The following is a 23,591-nucleotide window of genomic DNA, read 5'->3' on the forward strand; positions in this document are numbered from 1 at the left end:
TATGTCCTATAGGCATCACTACCTCAACATCTTTCCTCCAAAAACCTTTCTGTTTCTATTGCAGGCAGCCCTGGTTCCTTCCATTCGCCAAGATTCACAACCTTGGCACATAGTTGACTCTTGTCTCTTCTTTCCTATGCGGTACAAGCAGTTACAGGTCTTTGCTAACACTTCCACAATATCTCTTGCATAATAATAGTAACAACAATAGCATTTATATAGCACTTTACAAATACTATCTCAAACTCACAACAACCCTGAAAGGTAGATGCTATTATTATTCCCACTTTACAGATGGGTAAATTGAGGTCAAGACAGAGGTCAAGTGACTTGCCCAGGGTCACACACCTAGTAAGTGTCTGAGACCAGATTTGAACCTATCCTGAATTCAGACCCAGCATTCTGTCCACTGTGTTACCTAGCCACACATGCCCCTTCTCTATACTCACAGAGCTTTTACCCTAATTTAAGCTCCCATCACCACTTGCCTGGACTACTTTAATATCCTGCTAATTAGTCTTCCAGCCTTCAGTCTCTTACCATCTTCATCTCCATCCGCTATGTAAATAGCAATTTGATGTTCCTAAAACACAGATCTGATCATGTTATTCCCCTACTAAAAAATCTCCAGTGGCTTCTAATCTTACTCTTCGATAAAGCCTGGCTTGAAATCCCTCCACTTTAAATCCCACCTGCCTTTCTAGTCTTATTTCATATTATTCCCCTTCATGCCCTCCATCTTCCAGGTGAGCTGGCCTATCCACACTTCATATGTGACATTCCCATTTCCCTGGCTCTACACAGCTGGTCTCCCATGCCTAGAAGACCTTCCCTCGTCATTTCCATCTTGGAGCCTGTCAGATTTCCTTCAAAATCTTTCCCAGTTCCCCACAGTTATCAGGTCTCTCTTCCTCCTTAAATCACTTTGTGTCGCCTCTGTATATATCAGCATATGTGTCATAGCTGTCCTGCATCAGGAGATCGGAAGCTCTTGGAGGACAGGCTCCGTTTTGCACTGTTAGCTCTGTATCCCCAGTGCCTAGCACAATGCCTGGCACAGAGTCAGCACTTAATAAATTCATGCTGAATTGTGTCAGGAACCCTGCTCAGGTATTTTGGTGGGCTCCCAAAGCACAGGGCTGACTTTGGCACCTCTCCCTGTGCTCAGTAAACTCTAAGTGTACATCCAGAATCAAATAGAAATCCTTTGTTTGCACTTAGAGTTCTTTACTACCCAGGCCTTTCAGACTTTCCCAGTCTTCTTATATTTTAATATCCTCCATACACTCTGTGATCCAGCCACACAGGCCTCCCTGCTGTACCTTATATAAGGCCCTCAGTTTCCCACCTCTTTCCCTTTGCCCTGGCTGTTCCCCTTACCTGGAAAGCCCTCCCTCCTCACCTCTGCCTTTTAGAGTCTCTAGCTTCCTTCAAAATTCAGCTTATCCACCAGTTTGGCTTTTCCCAGTCTCCCCAGCTGGCAGAGACTCCCCTCTAAGGTTACCTTCCATCTTTTTTTTGTTTATACCTAGTTACCAGTTTTCAGCCCCTTAAGCTATAAGCTCCTTGAGGGCAGAAGCTTTTTTTTTTTAATTTATGGAATAAAACAAGCATTTCCATAACATCATACAATAAAAAAAAATGATTGTACATGAAACTGCAAATCTACCATGCACAACTTGCTATTCCATTCAAATATACTACAAAATTATCATGTAAATTTCTTTTTTTTCTCCGCCCCCCCCAGCAAGGACCCTTTTTTACCTTCCTTTGCCTCCCTAGTGCTTAACATAGTGACTGGCACAGAATAATCACTTAACATATGTATGTGTATATATATATGTATATATATATATATATATATATATATATATATATGTGTGTGTGTGTGTGTGTGTGTGTGTGTGTGTGTGTGTGTGTGTGTGTGTATTTGTCTGTTGATTATTAACTTGATTGATAATGCTGGGAAAACAAGGAAATGCAACTGGTTCAATCAGGGCTCTTGTTACCTCAAAAAATCAAAATAATCCAAAATAATCCAATCTAATACGGGCCATTCTGCCCTTCCCCCTCCCAGTTCATAAAAAAAAAAAGGCCTTTTCCTTGAAGTAATAGCCTTCTACCCATTTTTTTGGGTGAAGGAACTGAGGACCCAAGAGGTTCAAAGCCTTGCTCAGGGCTACACAAGTGATCTAGCCACAGAGCTTTCCTCTGCCTCCAAGGCTAGTATACTTTCCTTAGCACCATATTGTGGTCCCCAGGTCTCTGAAGCCACAGTCTCCTTCTGACCTTCTTCAGACTTAAGTGGTTCTCATCTGATTTTTGCCTGCCTGAACAGTTCGAGAAGAGAGGGGAAGGGGAGCCTGTCTTCCTACCGCCCTATGTCCAACATGCACCTTTATAAGTTCCTGTAGATGCAGGAGGGGAAGGGGATGGGTTCTCAGCTGCTCTTTGTACCTGGTCTGAGTCATTACCCCCATTTACCCCCTCAGCTCAGATCTGGCAATCTAGGCTGCAGGTCCCTGCACTGGCACTAATGAGGAGGCCAGATCAATATGGCACTGCCCATGCCTTCAAGGAACTAACAGTCTTCAGGCCCAATAAGACACGAATACAAGTAACTTAGTCATATTATTATAATATAAGGCCGAATGTGAAAAGGGACATGGGAGGTACAGATAGACAGGTATAGGTCTATGGACAAAGATGCTCCAGGAGAAAGGCCATAGGAATCTCACTATAGATTCAAGTACCCAATGATCTATTTACCATCCTTGTGACCTTAGACAAGTCAATTCCCCCATCTGATCCCAATGTCCTTATGTGTAAAATGAGAACAGTGATATACCACTTACCTCAGAGGGCTGTTGGGGAAAAAGCTTTGTAAATGTTCAAGTGCCATGTAAATGTGGAATAATGAGGTATCACGGGATGTCAGAGGAACACAGCATAGGCATGCGGTGAGAGAAGGAGCCAAAGAACTCTCTGATCTGTCCTTTCCCCTTCATCAGTACCTCTGCACGTCTAACCTCTGAGAAGCCTTAGCTTCCTTCAAGGCTCAGCTCATGGACCACCTCCTACAGGGAGTCTTTCCTGATTCCCCTAGTTGGTAACTCTCCCTCCTCAAATCACACGTATTCTTAACTGCTGCCTAGTATCCTTCCCCTCCCTGCAGTGTAAGCTGCTTGAGAGCAAGGGCTGTCTCATTTTTATCTGCGTATCCTAGCACTGAGCCCAAGGTCTTTCACATCCTGAGTGTTCTATAAATTTGATGAGTATTTATTGGAATCGATTAGAATGGCTTTTAGCAGGGGAGGGGGTGGTGGTGACAGGGAGAGGGCTGAGGAGTCTTCTACCAACAGCCCCTTCTAGAGGTTGGGAGAGGCAGCACTGAGCTGTTACCCTGTCCAGGCCAACTGAATTAGAATATACTGGATCCTCAGCAGCCTGGATTCAGTTCAGTCTGTCCCTGAATAAGGATCCCCTCTGTGACATGCAAGACAAGTGGTGCCCAGGCTTTGAATGAAGACCTCTTCTGTGGGAGCGCCCAATGCCTCCCAAACTAGCCCCTTTGTAAGATCACGAAGGCCATCTAGCCCATACTTCAGTTTGCTGAGGCCCAGAGAGGTTGAGTTACTCCAGTGTTGCTCAGCTAGCAAGTGGCAGAATCAGGATTTGAGCCTAGGTCTTTTCACTCCAAATCCAGTATACCTTCCACTCTACTAAGTTTGGACAGCTCTTTGGATTGTGTAGACCTTGAATTTCCAATGCTGTCCTGGACCAGCCACGTGAAAAGTGAGCCACAAAGGTGGCCTCCAAAGAAGGAAGAGATCCAGGGAGTTCTAACCCACTCCCTAACCCCCAAGTCAGTAACATGCTGCCCCATGCTGCTCAGAAAGGACCTTTATTTCAATTCATAATTTTATGGTGCAAAGTTCTGTGCTGGGGACCTCATCAGTCACAGCTATCATGCCCAGTCCTGCCCCTTTTCCCCTTCTTGAGGCCAAAAGGATAGGGACAGAAGTGGGCAGAGCCCAGGGTACTGAGTGGGGAAGGTGGACTGGCAGAGGAGAAGGAAAATGCTGGCAGCCCAGGTCTGCATCTTGGTTCCCATGCTTTGCAAGCTGCCTCTGTCCATGTCAGTGCCCATGTAGAAGCCCAGACTGGCCCTGGACAAGGTCAAGTAGCATCTCCATTGGCACAGGGTATCTTCGGGGGCTGAATCTGCATCCTAGGAGTTTTTTGCTGATCCTGCATCCAGTGCACCAGCTGAGCATGTGACCTCTCGAGGTCAGCCAGGCGGTGCTCCTGGGGTCAGAAAGGTAGGAAGGGGCAATAAGATAAGAAAAAGGGTGGGGGCAGCAGCATAGAAGGCTCAAGACCAGCTGCCCAGGCCTCCAAAAGGCCTGCCCCTTTTTCTATTTCTCTCCCCACCCTGATTTTGTTAAGGCCCATTGTATAGACTTCTCCAAGAGTCCCTGAATGTCAGAGCTGGAAGAGATCTTTTGAAGATGAGAAATTGAGACCCAGAGGAGCAGAATGATCAAGTTTACCCAGCTAGTAAATGCAGAACTAGTATTTATACCCAGATCCAGTCCAGGCCTCTCTCTGCCCCCCTGAGCTGCCTTTCCTCTGCCTTGTATTATACTAATTTGTATATTTGCATCATGCGTCCAAGAAGATTGTGAGATCTTGGAGGGATGAAACTGGGTCCCATCTTTGTCTCCATTCCCACTTTCCACTATCCTCCTCTAGCCTAATGCAGTGCCTTAATAAATGTTTGCTGAATGGAATAGAATTCTTACCAAACTTTCCAGCCTGGTATTCTCACTGCTTCTGCTCTGGAGGCCTGGGCTATGCCCAGGATCTGGCTTCTGAGCCCTGCTTCAAGAGACAATCCTTTTAGACCCTCAAACTTCCCCAATCTCTAGGAGGAGGAGTTGGGTGACTGGGAGAGGGAGAAAGCTATTCAGGGCTTCTCCTACCTCAGGTTCTAGGATGGGAATAGGAAGGGTAGAGATTGGGCAGATGGGGGTGGGGGTGGAACCAGGAAGGATGCTCACCTGGTCCTGAATTGGCCTTGAATCTGTTCCAGTTGGCCAAATAGCTTCTTCTGTTGTTCCCCGAGGGCCTGGGTCTCACTGGCTAGGGCTTCCAGCTGTCCAGCCAACACTCTCTGCTGGTCACACAGGGAGACTATCTCCTGCCGAAGCTCTGCCAGCTGTCCCTGGCAGAGAGGAGAGGAATGTTTAATGGGAAGAGAGCCCAGAGAGTAAGATAGGAGGGGTCTAGCCTCCAGAGTCCTCTCATTGTCTGGTGTTTGTAGGTCACAAGCTGAGTCGTTACCTTCCCAGGGAGTCGGTGGGTGCAAATGCTATGGTCCACTTCATGTGGTTTCTCCAGGAATCGCTGCCAGGGTACAGAGGACTTCCTAGGCAGGGAAGCAGAGACTCCAAGCCTAGAGCGGCCCTGGGGCGGGGAACTTCTTTGAAGGGAGTCCTTGGGCTTGGTCCGGGACAAGGGCCCAGAGGTATGGGGACTGGCAGTTCGGGAGGCAGGGACACTCTGGGTACGTTGGATACGGCGACGTAGTCTTTTTGCAGGCTGTTCCTCACACTGGCCCTGGCCCTGAATGCTTCTGAGGGACTGGCTCTTGGAGATGAGAGGGGTATGCTTGGAGAGGTCCCTGGGAGCCAGGAAGCCTGGCTTCTCTGAGAAGCTGTAATAGGTCCCAATAGAAAGTTCTTGACCTGGGATCCAGATAGCAACCCAACCCGTAACCCTGACCCATGATTCCAACCTAAACTCAAGCTTGACCCTCACCCTAAATCCAACCCCTAATTCAATCCTTACCGTCACTGTGATGCCAATACAAATCTTGATTCCAGTCTGGACTCAGAATTCTAATTAAAACCCAAACCCTGACCCTAAACCCAATTCCTTACCCTGCTCCTAATTCCAACCTTGATCTTGACCCCCATTCCATTCATAAACCAAACTTTCTTCCCAAAGTTCCCAGTCAGAAGACCCTCCATGATTGCTGTCCCCAGGCCTGGTTACCTTGCATGGACCTGGGCCCTGATATTGGTAGCATGGGGGCGCATGCTAACAGACACAGGTACGGGACGGCCTTCCTCAATGGCTTGAAGTATGGTGGGCAGTGGTTCCAGGCTTTCCTGTGTTGGCTACCAGAGAGATCACTATTAGGGAGCCCTGGCCAACCTTCTCAGCTTCCCTACCACTGGTCCCCTGGTCATTTCAGGAAGTCCCAGGCTAGACTTTGGGCTAGCTTCAGCTCTGAGCTCTAGATTCTAGACTAGACTGGCCTCTAAGCTCCAGTCCCAAGAGTCTGAATTTGGGGTATTAAGCTCTAGACTGGACTAGGTTAATCCATGGGTTAGAGATCAGAGAGACCATGAGAGGAGGCCAGGGGAAAGAATGGGGCTGAGTGGTGAGGTAGGAGAGCCAGAAGCAGGGTGTGGGTACCTGGTCCAGATCGGAGAAGATGGTGCGGAGCTGAACGTGCAGGATGGCCAGGCCTCTGGCCAGGTCTCCACTGCCTTGGTAGCCCCTAGGGACCCTGTCCCCATCCCCACAGGCCACTTGGACCAGGAAGCGCTGCATGGCTGAGTTGTGTTGCTCCAAGAAATCATTCATGAAGCTCATGTAACTTTCCTTCTCCCCAAACCTGGAGGTAGTAAGAGATAGTTCCCCGACAGGAGTCAGGAGGGAAGCCTGTCTGCTTCACCTGTACCTGCCCCCAGCTCCAAGCTCGTCCTTCTTCCCCAAACCCGTTCTCAAGCTTTACTGGCCTACTTTGCAGTTCTTGGACATGATACTCCTTCCTCCACCTCTGTGCCTTTGCATTGGCTGTCCTCCATGGAATGCCTCTACCTCCTGGTTTTTCCTTGCAGCAGACCTTTCCCATCCCCTCCCCCATCCCAGCCTCTATTGGCTTCCCCTGTCAGATTATCTTCATCTATTCTCTATATATCCTGCATGTTATCTCCTTATTTACATGCTGATGCCCCCATTAGAATGTGGGGCCTTTATTTGTAGCCCTGGCACCTAGCACAATGCCTAGCACATAGCAATTGCCTAATACAAACTTGTTGCCTAACTGTGGACTTACAGGGCTCGGTTGGCAAGATTCTGAATGACCTTGGCAATGAGGGTAAGGGTTCGAGCCAGGCCAGGGCCTGGGTACTCATGGGCAAGGCCAAAGAGGCTCGGGGACATGATGGCTGGACACAGGAATCTCAGAAAGAGTGAAGCACAGACCAGCCTCTCCCCCAGGGGCTCAGCCCCCCGCTCCTGGCATGCTGTCCACCAGCTCGAGAACACAGCACTCAGCTCAGCTGGGAACCAGCTGTGGGATCAATAGGGGTGACAGGTCAGGGGGTGAGAGTGCACTGTATCGAGAAAGGGAGTTAGGGTCTAGAGGGATGCATGACAAATCAGAAGAGGAAGGGGAGTAGGGGCTAGGAGAAGGGCGGGAGGCAGAAAGACCTGGAGGAGGTCAAGGGATAAGGAGATCAGACATCAGAGATCAGGGTCACTGCATGAGAGAGTACAAGGGGAAATGCTGGTTGAGGAAATAGCCAGATTGGCCACGAATGTGCTGAGAGTGAGGAGCCGTGGGAAGAAGCCTGACCACCCCTTCTCCCTGGGGGGCCAGTGGCAGATGTTAGGGTCTGGGCTCACTCAGAGGAACGGGTGATGCTGAGGAAGACATCCTCACAGCTTTGCCTCAGGGTGGCCTGGTGCTGGGCCAGGGCTGGCCCAGGGCACTTGCTAGGGTCTACTTCACAGCCATCTTCAGAGGCACAGAGACGTCCCACAGCTCCTCCTGTAGCACAGAGATAGGGTGGGGAGGACAGGTGGAGTCCAGACTCAGCACCTTTCTTCTTGCCCTTCCCTTCCTTCCCTATGGATCCCAGCCCTCCAAGGCACCTCCCTCCTCCCCAGTGTCCCCTGGAAGTTGCTCCATAGCCCCTGCTCTCCCTTCCAACCCCTTACCCAGTGTCTCATGCAGGTAGCTCTGGCCCACCAGCTTCATGTACTCATCAATGGCCTTTGTGGCCAGCGTGTTTTCTCGAAACAGCAACGCTTCTCTCCCTCCACAGTGGGCCAGCTCCTCCAGGCCCAGATCTGTCACTAGTGCCTGTAGCCAGGAATGTGGGCTATGACCTCAGAACACAGCTAGGGACATCCCTATCTCCCAGCACAGTGGTTACACCCTGGGTACACTGGTCTCCACCAGGCCATCCTCAGAAAGCCTGGGCCTTTCATCCCTACCCTACCCCGCCTACCAGTCCCAGGACTGTGAACTACATGACATTCCATTTCCCATCTCTCTCCCCAACCCCATGACTGGAATGTCCTCCCTTCTACTTTTCACCTTATAGAATCCCTAATTTTCTTCAGATACTATCAAATACATTAAGGCCTTTCCTGATCCTCCCAGGGCTAGGTTCCTCTCCCACAAATTGTTCTGCATTTATTTTGTGTTTGTCTCTCCTTTTAGAATGGAAGTTCCTTCTGGACAGGAAATGTGTCATTTTTGCTTTTGTATTTCCAGAGACTATCCCCTTCAGCACAGTAGGGACTCAACAATAACATGCTTGATTTCTTAAGGTTTCTTCTAGCTGTGACAGTTTATGTCAATCAATTTACAAGCATTTATTGAGCTGTTACTCTGTACCTGGGTGCTGGATATACAATGACAAAAGTCAAACAGTCCCTGCCTTACAATCTACCTAGAGGAAACAACATGCACATATGTAGCCATGCAGAATATTGAAGGGAAGGCACCAGCAACTGGGGGTACCAGGAAAGGCTCATGCATAGGCTGGTCCTCAGATTAAGCCTCCAAGGAAGGTAGGGATTCTAAGAGGCAGAAATGATGATGAGTATTCCCAGAATGCAGTAGAATAAGTGGAAAGGAGATGAAGTGCCATGTGTGAGGAGCAGGAAGAAGGCCAATTTGGCTATAGGGTACATGAAAAGGAGTAATGTGCAATTAAGCTAGTAAGGTAGAGTGGTACCAGGTCGCAGAAGGCTTTAAAAGCCAAATCGACACATTTATGTTTAGTTCTAAAGGCACATAGAGAGCTCTCAAGTTTATTGAATAAGAGAGTGACGTGGTCAGACATGCGCTTTAGGAAAATCACGTTAGTAGTCATGTGGAGTGTGGATTGTAGTGGGGAGAGACCTGAAGCAGGAAGACTAATTAGGAAAATATAGCAGCAGTCCAGGATTAAGGTGATTAAGATCTTAACTAATGTGACATCATTGTGACTAGAGGAAAAGGATGAAAGTGAGGGATGTTGTGGAGATAGGACCAACAAAATTTGGTAACTGACCAGTTATGTAGAATGAATGAGGAGTAAGGATGACCTTGAGATCTTGAAACTGAGTGATCATAAGGATGGTGGTGTCTGCCCTTGGTAATGATAGGAAGTTTTGGAAGAGGGGTGGGTTTTAGGGGCAAGATAATGGGCTCTGTTTCAGATGTGTTGAATTGGAGAGGTCTATAGGATATCCACTTTGAATGTCTAATAGGCATTACATCCTGTTAGGCTGAAGGTCAGGAGAGAGTCTAGGATTGGATAGATAGATCTGACACTGATGAGCATAGAAATGGTAGTTAAACCTATGGAAGTTGATAAGGTCCCCAAAGAGAGATGGTGTTGGGAGAGAACAGATGAGGGCTTGGACAGAGCCTTAGGGTACACTCCTAGTTAAGGGATGGGATGTGGATGATGAACCAGCAAAGGATACTGACCAGGTAACAGTCAGACAGGTAGGCAGTGAACCAAGGAGGGAGCAGTTTCACAAAAAACCCAGAGGGGAGATAGAATCTAGGAGAAGAGGATGGGTAACAGCATGAAATGATGCAGAGATGTCAAGAAGGATGAGAATTGAAAAAAGGCTATCAGATTTGGCAATTAAGAGATCACTAGTAACTTTGGAAAGAGTAGTTTCTGTTGACAGATGAAATTCGAACCAGAATAAAAAAGTCTGAGGAGGGTGAGAGGAGAGAAAAGTATAGGCAATAGTGGGGTTTTTTTTTTAGGAATTTGTCTGAGAAAGGAAAGAGAAATATAGTATGGTAGCTTGAGGGGTGGATAGGGTCAAGAGAAGGATTTTTAAGAAGGGGAGAGACTTGGACATGTTTGCAGGCAGTAGAGAAAGAACTTGGCAATGGGGGAAGTTTGAAGATAAGAGAGAGCAGATGCTTATAGGGGTAATTTGCTGAAGAAGACAGGAGAGGGATGGATTAAAGATACATATAGAGGAGGCGCAGCAAGAAGAAGGGCCATCAACAGATGGCCAGTCAAAGACTGGAATAAAGGAAGACAAATTGGGGGAGTAGATCAAGAGTCTGTGAGATGTGGAGAAGAGGGAGATCATGTGGTAAAGTATGAGAAGAGGTCCTCGTCAGTGTAGTAGGGGAGGGTGTAGAAAAGATAAGGAACCTTGCAGTTCTAATCCTCCATGACCAATATTATAAAACTGAATTAAAATTTGCAACTATCACTGTTTTACAGCTGGGGAAACTGAGGCTCAGTGAAGTTAAGTGACTTGTCCAGGGTCACAGAACTAGCATGTATCTGAGGCTGGATTTGAAACCAGATCATCCTGACTCTAGCCCAGGTGCTATAGCCACTATTCTACAGCTCGATACAACATCCACACCAAACCAATTTACCAACACCTGCCCTACTTCCCTTTGCCTAGCTTGCCAATAGTCTGTGTTTTATCTGTAGTGGAGTATATATTATCGCCTTTTGGAGGGTTGGACTGACTCACTGTGGAGAAGGGGAGAGAAGAGAAATTGGAACAGAACTGACTAGGGTGGGGTAATAGAACTTTGTCTAAGTGGTTGAATTTACACGGCCACAGTCGCTACTTTCGGGTCTACAGTAATATAGAAACAACTGAGCTTAGCATCTGGTTAGCAAGAATAATTAGTTAAAACAGGAAGCTTCCAGATGGGCAGGGGCAGCTCCTCTGGACCAGTCCTCTCCCCAGCCAGCTTCAATGCCCTCTCTCCTACCTGGGCTTTTCCTGTGCCATGCAGCACCCGGACCATGGTGGCTGCCAGCTCTTCCTTGGCCTGGGCAGACAGCTGGGGCTCCAGGGCATGGCACAGCTCTGGGTAGTGAAAAGTGAGGAACTCCGCCAATTCCTTGTAGCGCTCAGTGGGTAGTATCCGCAGACAGCGTGCCCGAACCCGTGCCCTCAAGGCTGCCCCTGAAGGTCCGCCTTCCAGAGGAAACCATCGCTCCAGACCCCCTCCCATTGGTCCCAGCTCAGTTAGTGCCAGTGACACATTGCCCAGGTCCCGGTCAGCCTGGCGCAATCGAAGGGAAAGATGGCGGGCTGGGGGCAGTGCTTCAAAGTGGAAGCGCTCTGCCCAGAAGTGAGGCCCGGGCCGAGCAGCAGTACGGGCCAACAAGGCCCCATCCAGCCACAGCTCCACCCGAAGACCTGGAGAGCTGCCCTGTGGGAGTGCCTTGGCCTCATGCACCCATACACTCAACCATGTCTCTTCCCTTTCTTGGCTTTCCTAGAGAGAGAAGAGAGAGGATGGTTTTGAGCTAGGCAGAGGGAAAAGGGAATAGTCTTCTGCTTCAATTTGGAATGGAGATCTAGGAACAATGGTGGCAAGGGGCAGGGAGCAGAGTTACTGGGAGGCAAATTTCAGGAACAACTTCCTACAATGAAAGCTGGTCATCAATAATGGTATGAACTGCTTCCATAGGTGGTGAGCTCCCCATTACTGGAAGTGTTCAAGTAGAGGCTAGGTGACCATCTCAGGACATATTTTAAAAGGCAATCCTGCATTGGGTCCAGTGTTGTTCTCAGTACCCACCAAAGGCCTGGATAAATCTACTGTTTCCACAACTCATTTACTAGATAAGTTGTCTGTAACATGAACATTCTGTATTCTAAAGACCCTTCCAGCTTTTACAATTTGTTCTAAAGGTCCTCCTGGCTCTGATACTCTGTGTACTAAGGACTTTCTCAGCTCTGACACCACGTGTTCTAAGGGCTCTCCCAAATCTGACCTTCTGTGTTCTGAGGTTTTTCCCATCTCTGATATTCTTTGTTCCAAGGGCCTTCCCAACTCTGATATTCTCTGTTCTAAGTCTCCCTCTAGCTCTGACATTCCCTGTTCTAAGGCCTCTCTCAGCTCTGACACCCTGGGTTCCGAAAGCCCTCCCAGTTCTGACATTCTATGTTGTAAGTCTCCTTCCAGCTCTGACATTCTGGGCGCTAAGGGCCCTCCTAACTCTGACACCCTCTGCTCCAAGGTCCCTCTCAGCTCTGATGTATGTTGTAAGGGCCCTCCCAGCTCTGACGTTCTGTGTGCTGTTGTACCGCCAAGCATTCTGAGGTTCTGATTTCTCTTTCTGATTCAAAACCTCAGCACTTAAGACAGTATTTTTTCCTGACAGGCTGGCTCCTGAGTTCTGCACTGAATTTGGGGCTTGGGTTGGCTATCCAAGTCAGAGCCGAAGCCAGGTGGGGGTCCCAAGTGCTGACCTGCTGGGGCTGCAGGCTCTGGCGCAGATCTTCAATCCATCGATCCCTCTCAGCTGCTGAGCCACAGGAGAAACAGCGACTCCCACTGGGCCAGGTTACCTGAGAGGAGGGAAGGGAGCCCCTTTAGAAGGGAAATGGAAACTAGGGGAAGTGGAGATGGAAGGGGTGAGCATACAAGACTTAAAGGAAGGATAATCTGCGGGGGAAGGGTGGGACGGGGCATGCCCAGATGGTCCCCTCTCCTCTCATACCTGAAAGCAGTAGGGCTCCCCAAGGAGGCTGGGGTGCAGGGGCCACACTTGCACATTTTGCTCACTGCTCAGGTCCAGCTCTTTGATGGGTCCTTCATTTACCAGGGACTCTTGGGAGCCCCGGGCACTAGGGCACCTGGTAGAGGAGTGGGATCTGAGGTTGAAGGGGCCAATACTCCCATATCCTTCCTGGGCCTCTTCAGTTATCCTCAGCATAGATGCCACCCATTGAGAGAACCCTCCAGATTTATTATAATAATAACAGCTATTATTATTATTATTATTATTGCAGCTCATATTTATATAGCTCTTTAAGATTTACAAAGTACTATGCCACATACAGGTGGCAAAGTGGATAGATTTCCTGGTCTGGAGTCAGGAAGACCTGAGTTCAAATCCAGCCTCAGACTGGGCAAGTCACTCAACCTTGTTTGCCTCAGTTTCCTTGTCTGTAAAATGAACTGGAGAAGGACATAGCAAAGCGCTCCAATGTCTTTGCCAAGAAAACCCCAAATGGACTCAAGAAGAGTGGGACACAACTGGACAACAACTTCACATATATTATCAGATCCTCATAACAACCCCATTTTACAGGTAGGGACATTGAGGCTCACATAGGTAAAGTGATTTGTCTAGGATCACTCAGCTAGCAAGCATCTAAGGCAGGAGACTACATCCAAGTTCATCTAATCCACCAAATAGCTGCCCTACAGCTCTGTGTTTGCCTGCCTTGTCTATATCTGTGCTCTGCCTTTGGAATCCTAGTGCCCCACGGTCTGGAAGATCAGAAAAGCTGAATGCTGAATAATTGCTTATTGATTGACTGACTGTGCTTGTAGTATAGCAATTACTGCCCTTGGGAGGGTTGGACTGACTCAGAAGGGAGGGGCGGAACAGAGTTGTGGCTAGGCTGGGGCATGGGGGCTTTACCAGGGCAATTGAATTTACAGAAGCACTAACACCACTTTCAGGCCTACAGCAGTTTACAAACAACTGAGTTTAGCATCTTGGTAGCAAAAAGAATTGGTTGAACTAGGAAGCTGCCAGATAGGTTAGGTCAGCAACTCCAGGACCAGCCTTCTCCACCCACCCCCACCTCCATATACAAAGTGGCAGCCTCTTTAGTTTTTGGTACTCTGGGGGTCTCTGTCACTCCTTCCTCCACCCCAACTGAATGGAGGGTGTATTTTCTGCTATTTGCCCAGGTACAAACATTTCTGCTCTTGGCTCTGGGCTTGGAGCACAGGTTCTCATATGTTCGAGGGTACAAAAGAATCTAGGTGTGTCTATGTATATGTGTGTTGGGTGAAAGGTAGCCAGGTAGCCAGCTATACTGCCCTACCTTGTGCGACCTCAGCGATCTGGGATTGTGGGCACACATGCTCAATATGCCCTGGGGGTGGCATCCCTTCCCTTTCTTTCCCACCTGACTTCATCAGAGTCATATCTCATAGTTCTGTGGGTGAATGTTAACTATGTGAAGTGGATTGTGCAAGCATTATTGTTCCCATTTTACAGATGAGGAAACTGAGGTTTAAACAAGCAAAGTGCCTTGCTCAGAGCCACAGCTCTGGAGGTTAGGTTTGAAAGGCAGATCTACTGACTTCAAATCCAAGGTCCTTTGCTTTCCACTGCCCCATGAAGTCCTTACCCTGTCCCAGTGCTTCCAGCTTTCCCCTTCTTCTTCTCCTTGAGCCTCTTCCATAGCAAACCCTGGGGATTATAGGATGGTAGGGAGAAGAGGTCAGGGGTTGGGCTATAGGGCCCCCCAGGGTCTCCACCTACCCATCCCTGCATCTGAGTCTCACCCTCACGTTGTGGCCCTGGTTGGTACTGGTAGCCTCCAACTCACCTCTTCTCAGACTTTGCTCTGTAAAGGGAAGTATAATTGGGAGCCTGGAGGAAGATGTCCAGGGTCCTGGCAGCCTCTTTTACCTAGTTCCCCTAATCTGGTGTATATGTATCATCTCTCCCCTCTCAGGCCCACCTCTGTTTCCTTTTTCCACCCCATCATGACTCAGTTTAGTCACCCCTCTCTCCCAACACAGCTTACCTGGCTCTTTGGACCCTCCGGATGTCAGCTGCACACTGCCCTCGGAGCCCACACTGCCAGCCCTGGGAAGTATTCTACCTGTAGCCTGTTTACAGATGGACAGACTCCGTTCTTTCCTTCTGCATGTGGTCCAGCTTCCCCCATCACCCACTCATTCTCAGTTCTGAACCCAAGCCTTCTTTCAGCTCTCCTTCCCTTCCCCGTCCTCATCCTTCCTCTGCCTCTCCCTCCCCCACACCATTGATCTCCCCTCCTCTTAGCAACACCCCCGCCATGTTCACCTTTACCTCCTCCTCTCTCCCCAGAAGCAGCAGTTTCCCATCCAGAAGGGTGAAGCCACTGATGTCCCAGACTGGAACATCGGCAGTGGGAGCCTCGGGGATGCGCTGAGTCACAGGCAAGGGGTCTGAGCAGAGAACATGCAGATGACCACGACAATGAGGATAATGGCAGTGATGAGGACAACAACAGCTAGCATTTAAAGCTGGCAAAGTATTTCGCATTTGCTGCTTCATCTTATCATCTAAATAACCCTGGGAGGGCTCGAAGATCCCCATTTTTGGTCTTTCAAAGTATTCTGGAATTCTGGTCCTTCTAGTGCTGTCAGCTCAACCAGATCACAGAATTCCAGAATTTCAGAATAGGAATGGAACTCAGCAGCCATCCAGTGCAAACCATTCCAGGAAAAGACTATCCCCTACCACCTGCTAGGTACTGCCCAGTTCCTAAGTAGACTGCTCCCTGCCCTGGCCTCATCTTTGCCTCTGCCTCCGCTCAGAGCCCATGAGCTATTATCATCCAAGGTGAGGGGGGAAGTGGGTGATGCTAGCAAGGAGAGGTATGGGAAGTGGAAGCCAACATTTAGATAATGAGGTAGGGTTTGCAAAGTGCTTTCCTTGTAACACAATGAGGTAAGTAGAATTTCCAATTTACAGATGAGGGATCTGAATCTCAGACAGGCAACGTGACTTGCCCAAAAGATGCAAGACGTCACAGTCTCTGTCCTCCAAGAGCAGAGGTGTGATAGAAACAAACTTTGGACTGGGAGTCGGAGGACCTGGGTTCTTGTCCAGTATCTTCTTTTAACCGACCTTGTGACTTTTCCCTCCCACCCATCCCCCACTGTAGCCTTCTCACCATGGAGTATCCCACTGCCCCCTTCTCCCATTGGGCCTCCATTTGGGGGAGGGGCCCAGACCTGCTGTCCCTTATGCCCCTCATGGATATGCTCCTAACTTTCCAGACTGACACCCTTCTCTCCCCATTCTCCCCCACAAGGTTTTCAGCTCTTTTTGGTATATTGTCTTCCCCCATTAAAATGTAGCCTTTCCAGGCCCTGGCCCTCTCTTCCCTTTTGCATGTATTTGAATCCCCACCACTCAGTATAGGACCTGGCATATAGTAAGTGCTTAATGATTGCTTACTGCCTTACCTCAGTGGGACTCAGGTCTCCCTTGCCTATATAACACAAGATCCAGACTCCTCAGCCCATCATTCAAGGTTCTCCATCATACGACCCCCTCACCTAATACTTCTCCAGCTGTATTATTGCTCCATCGATGTGAATACTTTGCTCTCATCAAATAGATTCTATCTACTCTCTTCCTATGCCTGCGTCTACGCATTCAAGACTCAATTCGATTAACAGAAAGAATCACAGAGCCGGAAGACATCTCAGCAGTCATGTAATCCAACCTCAACCCCCAAAAAGGAGTCCTCACTGCTACATACCCAACAGGTGGTCACCCAACCTTTGCTTGAAGACTTCCAGAGAGGATCTCCACCCATTATTCCTGGGTTCACCCTCTCAGGCCAATGAAAAAAGTCTTATTTCTCTTTTGCATAACATGAAAACAGCTGCCATGCCTCCACTAAGCGTTCTCTTCTACAGGTTAAACAGTCCTCAGAGAGTGTGCAATCATGCTGCATGCATTCACCTTTCTGGCCACTGTCCTCTGGATGATTTCCACCTCATCCCCAATGCCTTTTCTAGAGCTGAACAGATGTGATCAGAGCAAGACAGGGGGCAGTATGTCATAGCCTTGGAAGCTATACCTCTCTGAATGCAGCTTAAAATTATAACAGGGTTTTGGGCTGCTATATCACCATGTCGATTCATTTTTAGCTTGCAGTCCTCTACCACCTTCAGTTCTTTTTCAGAACAACTGTTGCTTAACTATACCTTCTCCACCTTGTACTTGTGAAGCTGATTTTTTTTTACTGTATTTATCCCTATTATGTTTCATCTTGTTCTCCTCTGCATATGCTATTATTCAGTGACATACTCTTTGCTGTTCCTCTAACATGACACTTCATCTCCCACCTACGTGCCTTTGCATTAGCCTGTCCACCATGCCTGGAATGACCTCCCTCTTTATCTCTGCCTCTTGGCTTCCTTTATGGCTCAACTGAAGTCCCACCTTCTGCAAGGAAACTTTTCTAGCCTCCCTTAATTCTAGTGCCTACTTTTAGAGATTATCTCCACTTTATGCTGTACGTGTCTTGTTACTACAGAGTTGTTTACATGTTGTTTCTCCCAGTAGACTATGAGTTCCTTGACACAGGGACTGGCTTTTTGCTTTCTTTGTATCCCCAGACCTTAGCGCAGTGCCTGACACATAGTACACACCTTAACAAATGCTAGTTAACTTTGTTTACTCGATTTGACCCAATAATCTGACCATTGAGCAAATATTTATTAAGGTCTTACTTTGTGCAAAGCACTCACTGTGCTAGATGCTGGTAATATATAGTCCCTTAGCACAATAGGAAGGTTAAGACCATGTACACAGACAACTCTGGCACAAGACAGAATGGGATAAAGGCAAAGTTTAGACAATGGGAGGGAGGGAGGGTTGTGACCCTGTGGAATGCATGGAGGTGGGAGAGAGGATGAAATCAGATAAGGGCCAGTCTGGTGGAACAAGGTGTGTTATGGGAAGTAACTTAAAATAAGCCTATAATGGTAGATTGATGCTAGATTGTGAAGGACCTTAAAATACGGGCTGATAAATTTGTGTTGTTGCTGTTATCCTATAGGTATAACAGGGTGTTCAGACAGATCCGACTGATTCTCCCGCAGAAGAACTCATTGTTGCTAGGGACCCTGGAATTTATAGTCTTTCCGAGCTCAGGAAGACGCTGGACTCTTATGGGTTTGAGCTGGAGGGCAGAGTTTCTGCCACAGTGGGAGCTTTGGAAGGTCTCCGTGACAGAGGGAGTGGAGAGAGAAAGACGGGAATCTGTGAAGGAGTTAAGAGAGCAGCAGCAGCAGCAGCAGCAAGGAGGAGGGACAGTTTGAACGGGGACTGACAGTGAATGTCTAGTGTTCATTGAAAGAATCCTACTGAGAGCTGACAGAATTCGAAGAATTCAGAGGACTGCTGATGTGACTCTCCCTACTTTCTGTCTTTTCTGTCCATTTCAGAGATGTTTAAATCCTAAATTCTCTGCCTCTTTCCTTTTTCTGCATGGATTCTGCATGGATCATCATAGCTCCATTGGTTAGTTTTACTGTTAACAACATGCACATAGTTTTGCTGGTTGCATATGTTTCCATTTTGTCAAATTACTAATGGTATCATTGCTTTAAGTGTTAGTGCCATTATATTGCCTTACATAGATATGCATGTACTCTTGTGATATGTATATGTATTATGCTGTACCTATAACTTAGACCTGTAGCCACTGAAGCAGCCTGTCAAGACAAGCTTTGCACGTCTATTTATTTATATTATGTTTGCATTCTATGTCTATTGTAAGTACTGTTGAGGCATGTTTGCTGTGAATGCTATCTTTTTTTTTTCTTTTTAGTGAGGCAATCAGGGTTAAGTGACTCGCCCAGGGTCACACAGCTAGTAAGTGTGAAGTGTCTGAGGCTGGATTTGAACTCAGGTCCTCCTGACTCCAAGGCCGAAGCAATATCCACTGTGCCACCTAGCTGCCCCTGTCAATGCTATCTTAAGGTGATTAATTATCCTTAAGGATTAGTCATCCTCTTTCTGTTAAGTGATGATGTGTATTTGGATACCATGTGGTATAACTTCAGATGTCAAATGTACTAAAGCTGATTTTGCATGGGCCTTCAAAATTCTAAACCAAGAGAGAGTGTAACAGGCTACTCAGAGGGGTCAGACTAATGGCCCCTGCAGGCAGAAGAAATAGTTTTGGAATCATCAACAGGAACCTTTGGAATTTTTGGTCTTCCCAGGCCAGCGAGAAATTGTACTATCATAGGTCTGAGCCAGAGAGTGAGGTTTCTATCAGAGCAGGAGCATTGGCATCATTCTGTGATATTTCGATGAAGGGACAGAGCCTAGAGAGACAGAGATCTATGATGGAATTAAGAGAGTGGTGGCAGCAGCAATGATGGGGCACAACTTGCTGTTTTCAATCATATTTCAAAATTTCTAGATAAAGATAAGATTGATACTAATTGCTTTCGAGTCATGCATATCTTTAATTCTATATAAAGAGTCCAAGTGGGGCTTGGGTGCCAGTGGCTAGATTTAATACACAGAATTTAAACAGGTTGGAGATCTATTTCTCTGGCTGAATGTTTAGGAGTTCCCTAACTGAGTTCCCTCAAATCCCACTTTCTATAGGAGGCCTTTCCCAATCCTTATTAATCCTACTGCTTATTATTTCCCTTTTCAGCCATGGATAGCTCATTTGTAAATAATTTTTTGCATGTTGTCTCACTCATTAGACTGTGAGCACACTGAAATCAGGAACTAATTATCTTTTGCCTTTCTTTGCATCCCCAGCACTTAGCACAGTTCTTAGAGCATGTAAAATGCTTAATAAATGTTTATTGCCTGACTAAAAGCTATGTGGCTGAAAGATTTAATGATAATGATCTTTTATTAATAACCTGTACACTTAAGCTCCCTAAAATAGCACATGAAGAGATCCATGTTGATCTGGGCCATTGCCCCTAGGCTAAAGCCACAGGAGATTTTTGCCCCTTTTTTCTGTAGCTAAACTAAATTGTTTTGAGTGCAAGAGCTCCAGGCAAAACCCCCAGCCTCTAATGTGGAGAGGAGTGGGGTGAAGAAGGCAGCGACCAATGGGAAGATGACATACACCCTGAACTGGCCCAGTTGGATGAGACAAGTGTGTTCTGGAAGGGGATTAACTTCTCCATTTTCCAGTCAATAGGAATGAAAGCCCTGCCCTGCCAACCTTGGCCCTTCACAGAAGCACCTGCTGATTCCATTGGAGAGTCATGGAAAGTTTTTGAGCACTGGAGTGATCCCAAAAGCAGACCCATACTTTAGTGACAATAATCTGGCAGTGACGTGAAGGGCAGATTGGTTGCAAGAGGGTAAGATTAGATATAAGGAAACAGTTAAAAGATTATTACAATCATTGAGTTCGAGATTAATAAGAGCCTAAATGAAAGTGGTAACATCAGCAGTGAAAATTTTGGGGTCTTCAATCACAATTCCAAAGGGCTTATGGTGAAACATGCTTTCTACCTTCAGATAGCAGATGGACTTAGAGAGCAAATTGTACCCTCTTTTCTTTTCTTTTCTTTTTGGCTAATGCAGGAAGTTATTTTGCATGATTATAAAAAAAAAAACCAGAAAATTTTTGAGGAGGGCTTTGCCAGAGGAAGTGGCTTTAGATTGGGCCTTGAAGAATGGGTAGAACTTGGAGAGGAAAGGAAAGGAGAGGAGAGGAGAAAAGAGAAGAGGAGAAGAGAGAAAAGGAGGGGAGAAGAAAAGAGAGGAGAGAAGAGAGGAGAGGAAGGGGAGAGGAAAGGAGAGGAAAGGAAGTGGGAGGAGAGGAGAAGAGAAGAGAGGAAGGGGAAATGAGAGGAGAGGGAAAGGAGAGGAAAGGGGGAAGGAGAGGAAGGGGAGAGAAGAGGAAGAGAAGAAGAAAGGAGAGGAGGGAAGAGTAGAGTAGAGGATTAAATTAAATTTTTAAAAAACATTTAATTAAGCACCTATGATACTCAATTTGCACATAGGAAATAAGATAATGGTAATAATATCCTGTAGGCAACAGAGAGCCATAAAAGGTATCTGCATAGGAGAGGGACTTGATTAGAGCTGGAATTAGAGCACTGGATTATACAAGTCCAATGACAGGCTTGCTACTTACTAACTGTGTGACAAGTAAGTCCTTTAAGGTCTGTCTGTGGACCTTAGTTTTCTCATCTATAAAATGAGGGCCTCGGACAGATGATTTTTGAGATCCTTTCCAACTCTAGGTCCTACGAAGGGGGTCTACGAAAGATGCTTCTGGCAGCTGGTGCAGAAGGGCTTAGAATCTGTGGTTCCATGGTCAGAGAAGGGAGCTCCTAGAGATAGGAAGGCTAGTTAGGAGGCACCTGCAATAAACGGTCCAGGCAAAAGGTGGTAAGGTATTGGCTAGGATGGTGTCCTGAGAGTCGAGAAGAAGCAATATGTGGGAGAGACCTGTGAACATGGAATTGGTAGCACTTGGAGTTGTGGAAGTAGGGGAAGGGAAGCGGTTAAGTTGCCTTTGCCATTCTGCCTCAATATTCAGTATCATCAAGTGGAATAAGGACAGAGGGCCTCCTTTCCTGAATATCCTCCTAAGCAGATGAATCAGCCTTGGCCCCTACAGGCGAAACCCTACTACAGAGGCATAGATGAAGGATGCCCAGCCAGAACCTCATGGGGATGAGCAGGTGGGCAGCCTGGCTCACACAGACCCCTGACTAAATATCATCTGAGAAATTTATACCTCAGCCAAAAGAGTGGAGTCCTGACACTGAGCCAATCACTACTCTTCTATAAGTTTATTCCCCCACTCCCTGGCTTTTAGACATCAAGAGACTTTCCTAGCAGTAGGTGATGGTTTAGGAGTCTCCTTCCAGTTTCTTGGCCCTTCTTGACCTCTTTCCCTTAGAGTATGATGACAAACTGAATCAGAGTACTTGGACCCTCTGCCTCCAGCTTGCCTCATTTACTAGCTGTTACAATTATCCCCACAGGGAGACACCCAGGCGTCCTCTCTCTTTTCCTATCATCCCTCGAGAGGAGTCCAGATTGGAGGCGTTTACCCTCTCATCCTCTACCTTCCCCTGACACCCTGCCAAAGACAGGTAGAGGAGAAGGGACAAATTCAGTCTCAACCACTTCCTCTCCTAGCTCTCCCCACAACTTCCTGTGTATTAGAAAGGGTGATGAAGTGGCTCTTTCCTCTTATCCTGTTCAGAGAGGAGGGAACCCAGGCATCAGGCTTCCCAGCCAGCTTCTTTGGTTTGTAAAAACCTAGAATGACCTGTGCTTTGATGTAGGGAGGTTCTTAAGTGGGGCAAGGGCTGTGGCCTTGGGGCAAGGTGTCTGGGGCCAAGGTTCCATGAAGAGACCTCTCTAAGTCTTGGAAGAGAATTCTCTAAGTCTTGGCTATGTCTTGACTATTGGGGTGTACACAGAAACTTGGAGATTTATGAGCCCAGAGAGCTCCCCACCTCCATGTTGGACCCTTAGAGCAGGTCCCTGGTGGATGGGGAAAACTGTATCAGAGGATGGAGTTAATCTGGGATCTTTTGGATCCTGAATCCTTGGAGATGGACTGCCAAAGGTAGTCATCTCTAGGGCAGAGCATAGTGGCCTACGCCTGAGTATCCAGGCACATTGTGGGCTAAGTCATCCTTACCTGATGCATCTGGCTCTGGTGCTACCTCCTGTTCGGATCCAGGCACATGCTCAGGTGCCTGCTGCTGATTCCCTGGGCGAAGGTACTTGGGGAGCTTCCAATTCCAGCCACCTCCTGACTCCTTGGCAGATGCAGAGACAGCCCGGCGGAACAGGGACCACTGAGGGGGCCTGCTGGCTGGTGGCTCTGAGGTCTCAGGGTTACTCAGAGCTCGGCCCCAGCCTTGAAGCCGGCCCCATCTGGAGGCCCCGGTTGACTTGTCTCCTCCGCGCCGCCAGCGGTAGGAGCCTAGTGGGGAAGCAACCTTGGCCTGGGGCCCTGTCGGGGCAGGCATCTCCATCTCCTACAGGGACAAGGAGGTAAAAGAAAGAGGAGTCAGACATGGGAGATGATGAGCACGCAGCACTATGGGGGTCAATAACAAGATGAAACAGGGCAACATCAGTTCTGAGAGGTCAATCCTCAGCCACCCTGTATCTCTCCTCTGCTCATGTCCCAGCTCTCGTCCTGCTCCCCATCCAAAGATCTCTGTTCAACTGTAAGGGCTCATTTGTGAGGCCCCTGCCAGGAAACCTTTTCTGCCCTACTTATCCTTACCTCTGTTTCCTGCTGTGCCCCTGAGTCAGCCACCCAGAACTGCCTGGCTTCCTTGCAAGTGAGCCCTGACCCCACGTGACACCCCGCTGCTTTGCCCCGCCCCTGCCCATGCTCTAGAGCTCTTTAGAGAACATAGGGAGAAAATGGACTATGATTGAGGCTGACACTAAGAAAGATGATAGAAAGAATGATGGGGGATAAATTGAGGCCAAGGTGATAGAGGAGCGTAAATCTCAAGGCATAGTGGAAAGATCTTGGAGTCCTTAGGCCTGGGTTCAAGTTCTGGCTCTGCTATTTATAAAATGTTTGACCCTGGGCAAACCACTTAATTCCTCTGAGCCTCAGTTTCCTCATGAATCTAACAAGGAAGTACTTGTTAAGAGCCTCTCTTACTCCAGGGGGCCACTGTGTTAGTTATCTCATCTAAAATTTTGTTTATCTGAGATAGATAGAAATAGTGAGGGCAATAGGTAGAGAATAAGAGCTGTCATATATATAAG

The 23,591-nt window shown here is 47.6% G+C and overlaps 1 protein-coding gene across 5 annotated transcripts; it reads right to left on the reverse strand.

The window, feature by feature from the left end:
* Positions 1-3,885: 3,885 nt before the first annotated feature.
* On the reverse strand, positions 3,886-23,161 carry RASAL3 (RAS protein activator like 3). 5 transcript variants are annotated; one of them, XM_020969360.2, is made up of 18 exons: positions 23,092-23,161; positions 22,495-22,837; positions 15,141-15,265; positions 14,860-14,944; positions 14,615-14,676; positions 14,458-14,519; positions 12,807-12,942; positions 12,556-12,654; positions 11,063-11,575; positions 8,020-8,164; positions 7,705-7,849; positions 7,133-7,369; positions 6,487-6,688; positions 6,061-6,185; positions 5,347-5,719; positions 5,064-5,227; positions 4,806-4,884; positions 3,886-4,308 (listed from the first exon to the last, which is right to left on the reverse strand). In XM_020969360.2, exons 2-18 carry the CDS (start codon positions 22,832-22,834, stop codon positions 4,180-4,182), a joined length of 3,021 nt encoding a protein of 1,006 aa, XP_020825019.1. In that variant the 5' UTR covers positions 22,835-22,837; positions 23,092-23,161; the 3' UTR covers positions 3,886-4,179. The 5 variants fall into 5 exon arrangements, with proteins under 5 accessions (XP_020825019.1, XP_078010167.1, XP_020825021.1 ...); XM_078154041.1 differs by lacking the exon at positions 23,092-23,161 and having other exon boundaries at positions 4,806-4,881; positions 15,147-15,265; positions 22,495-23,085; XM_020969362.2 differs by lacking the exon at positions 23,092-23,161 and having other exon boundaries at positions 15,147-15,265; positions 22,495-23,085.
* Positions 23,162-23,591: the final 430 nt, after the last annotated feature.

The sequence above is a fragment of the Phascolarctos cinereus genome, unplaced genomic scaffold, assembly GCF_003287225.1.
Source record: "Phascolarctos cinereus isolate Bilbo 61053 unplaced genomic scaffold, phaCin_HiC Scaffold_4;HRSCAF=312, whole genome shotgun sequence".
In the NCBI taxonomy this organism is placed as follows: domain Eukaryota; kingdom Metazoa; phylum Chordata; class Mammalia; order Diprotodontia; family Phascolarctidae; genus Phascolarctos; species Phascolarctos cinereus.

Excerpts from the sequence above, each read along its gene's own strand:
- RASAL3 (XM_020969360.2), bottom strand. The coding sequence starts at position 22,834 with ATGGAGATGCCTGCCCCGACAGGGCCCCAGGCCAAGGTTGCTTCCCCA. Across the intron at positions 11,576-12,555 it reads AGAGCCTGCAGCCCCAGCAG|GAAAGCCAAGAAAGGGAAGA; the intron begins GTCAGCACTTGG and ends TTCTCTCTCTAG. Across the intron at positions 8,165-11,062 it reads ATGGCACAGGAAAAGCCCAG|GCACTAGTGACAGATCTGGG; the intron begins GTAGGAGAGAGG and ends TCCTGGCTACAG.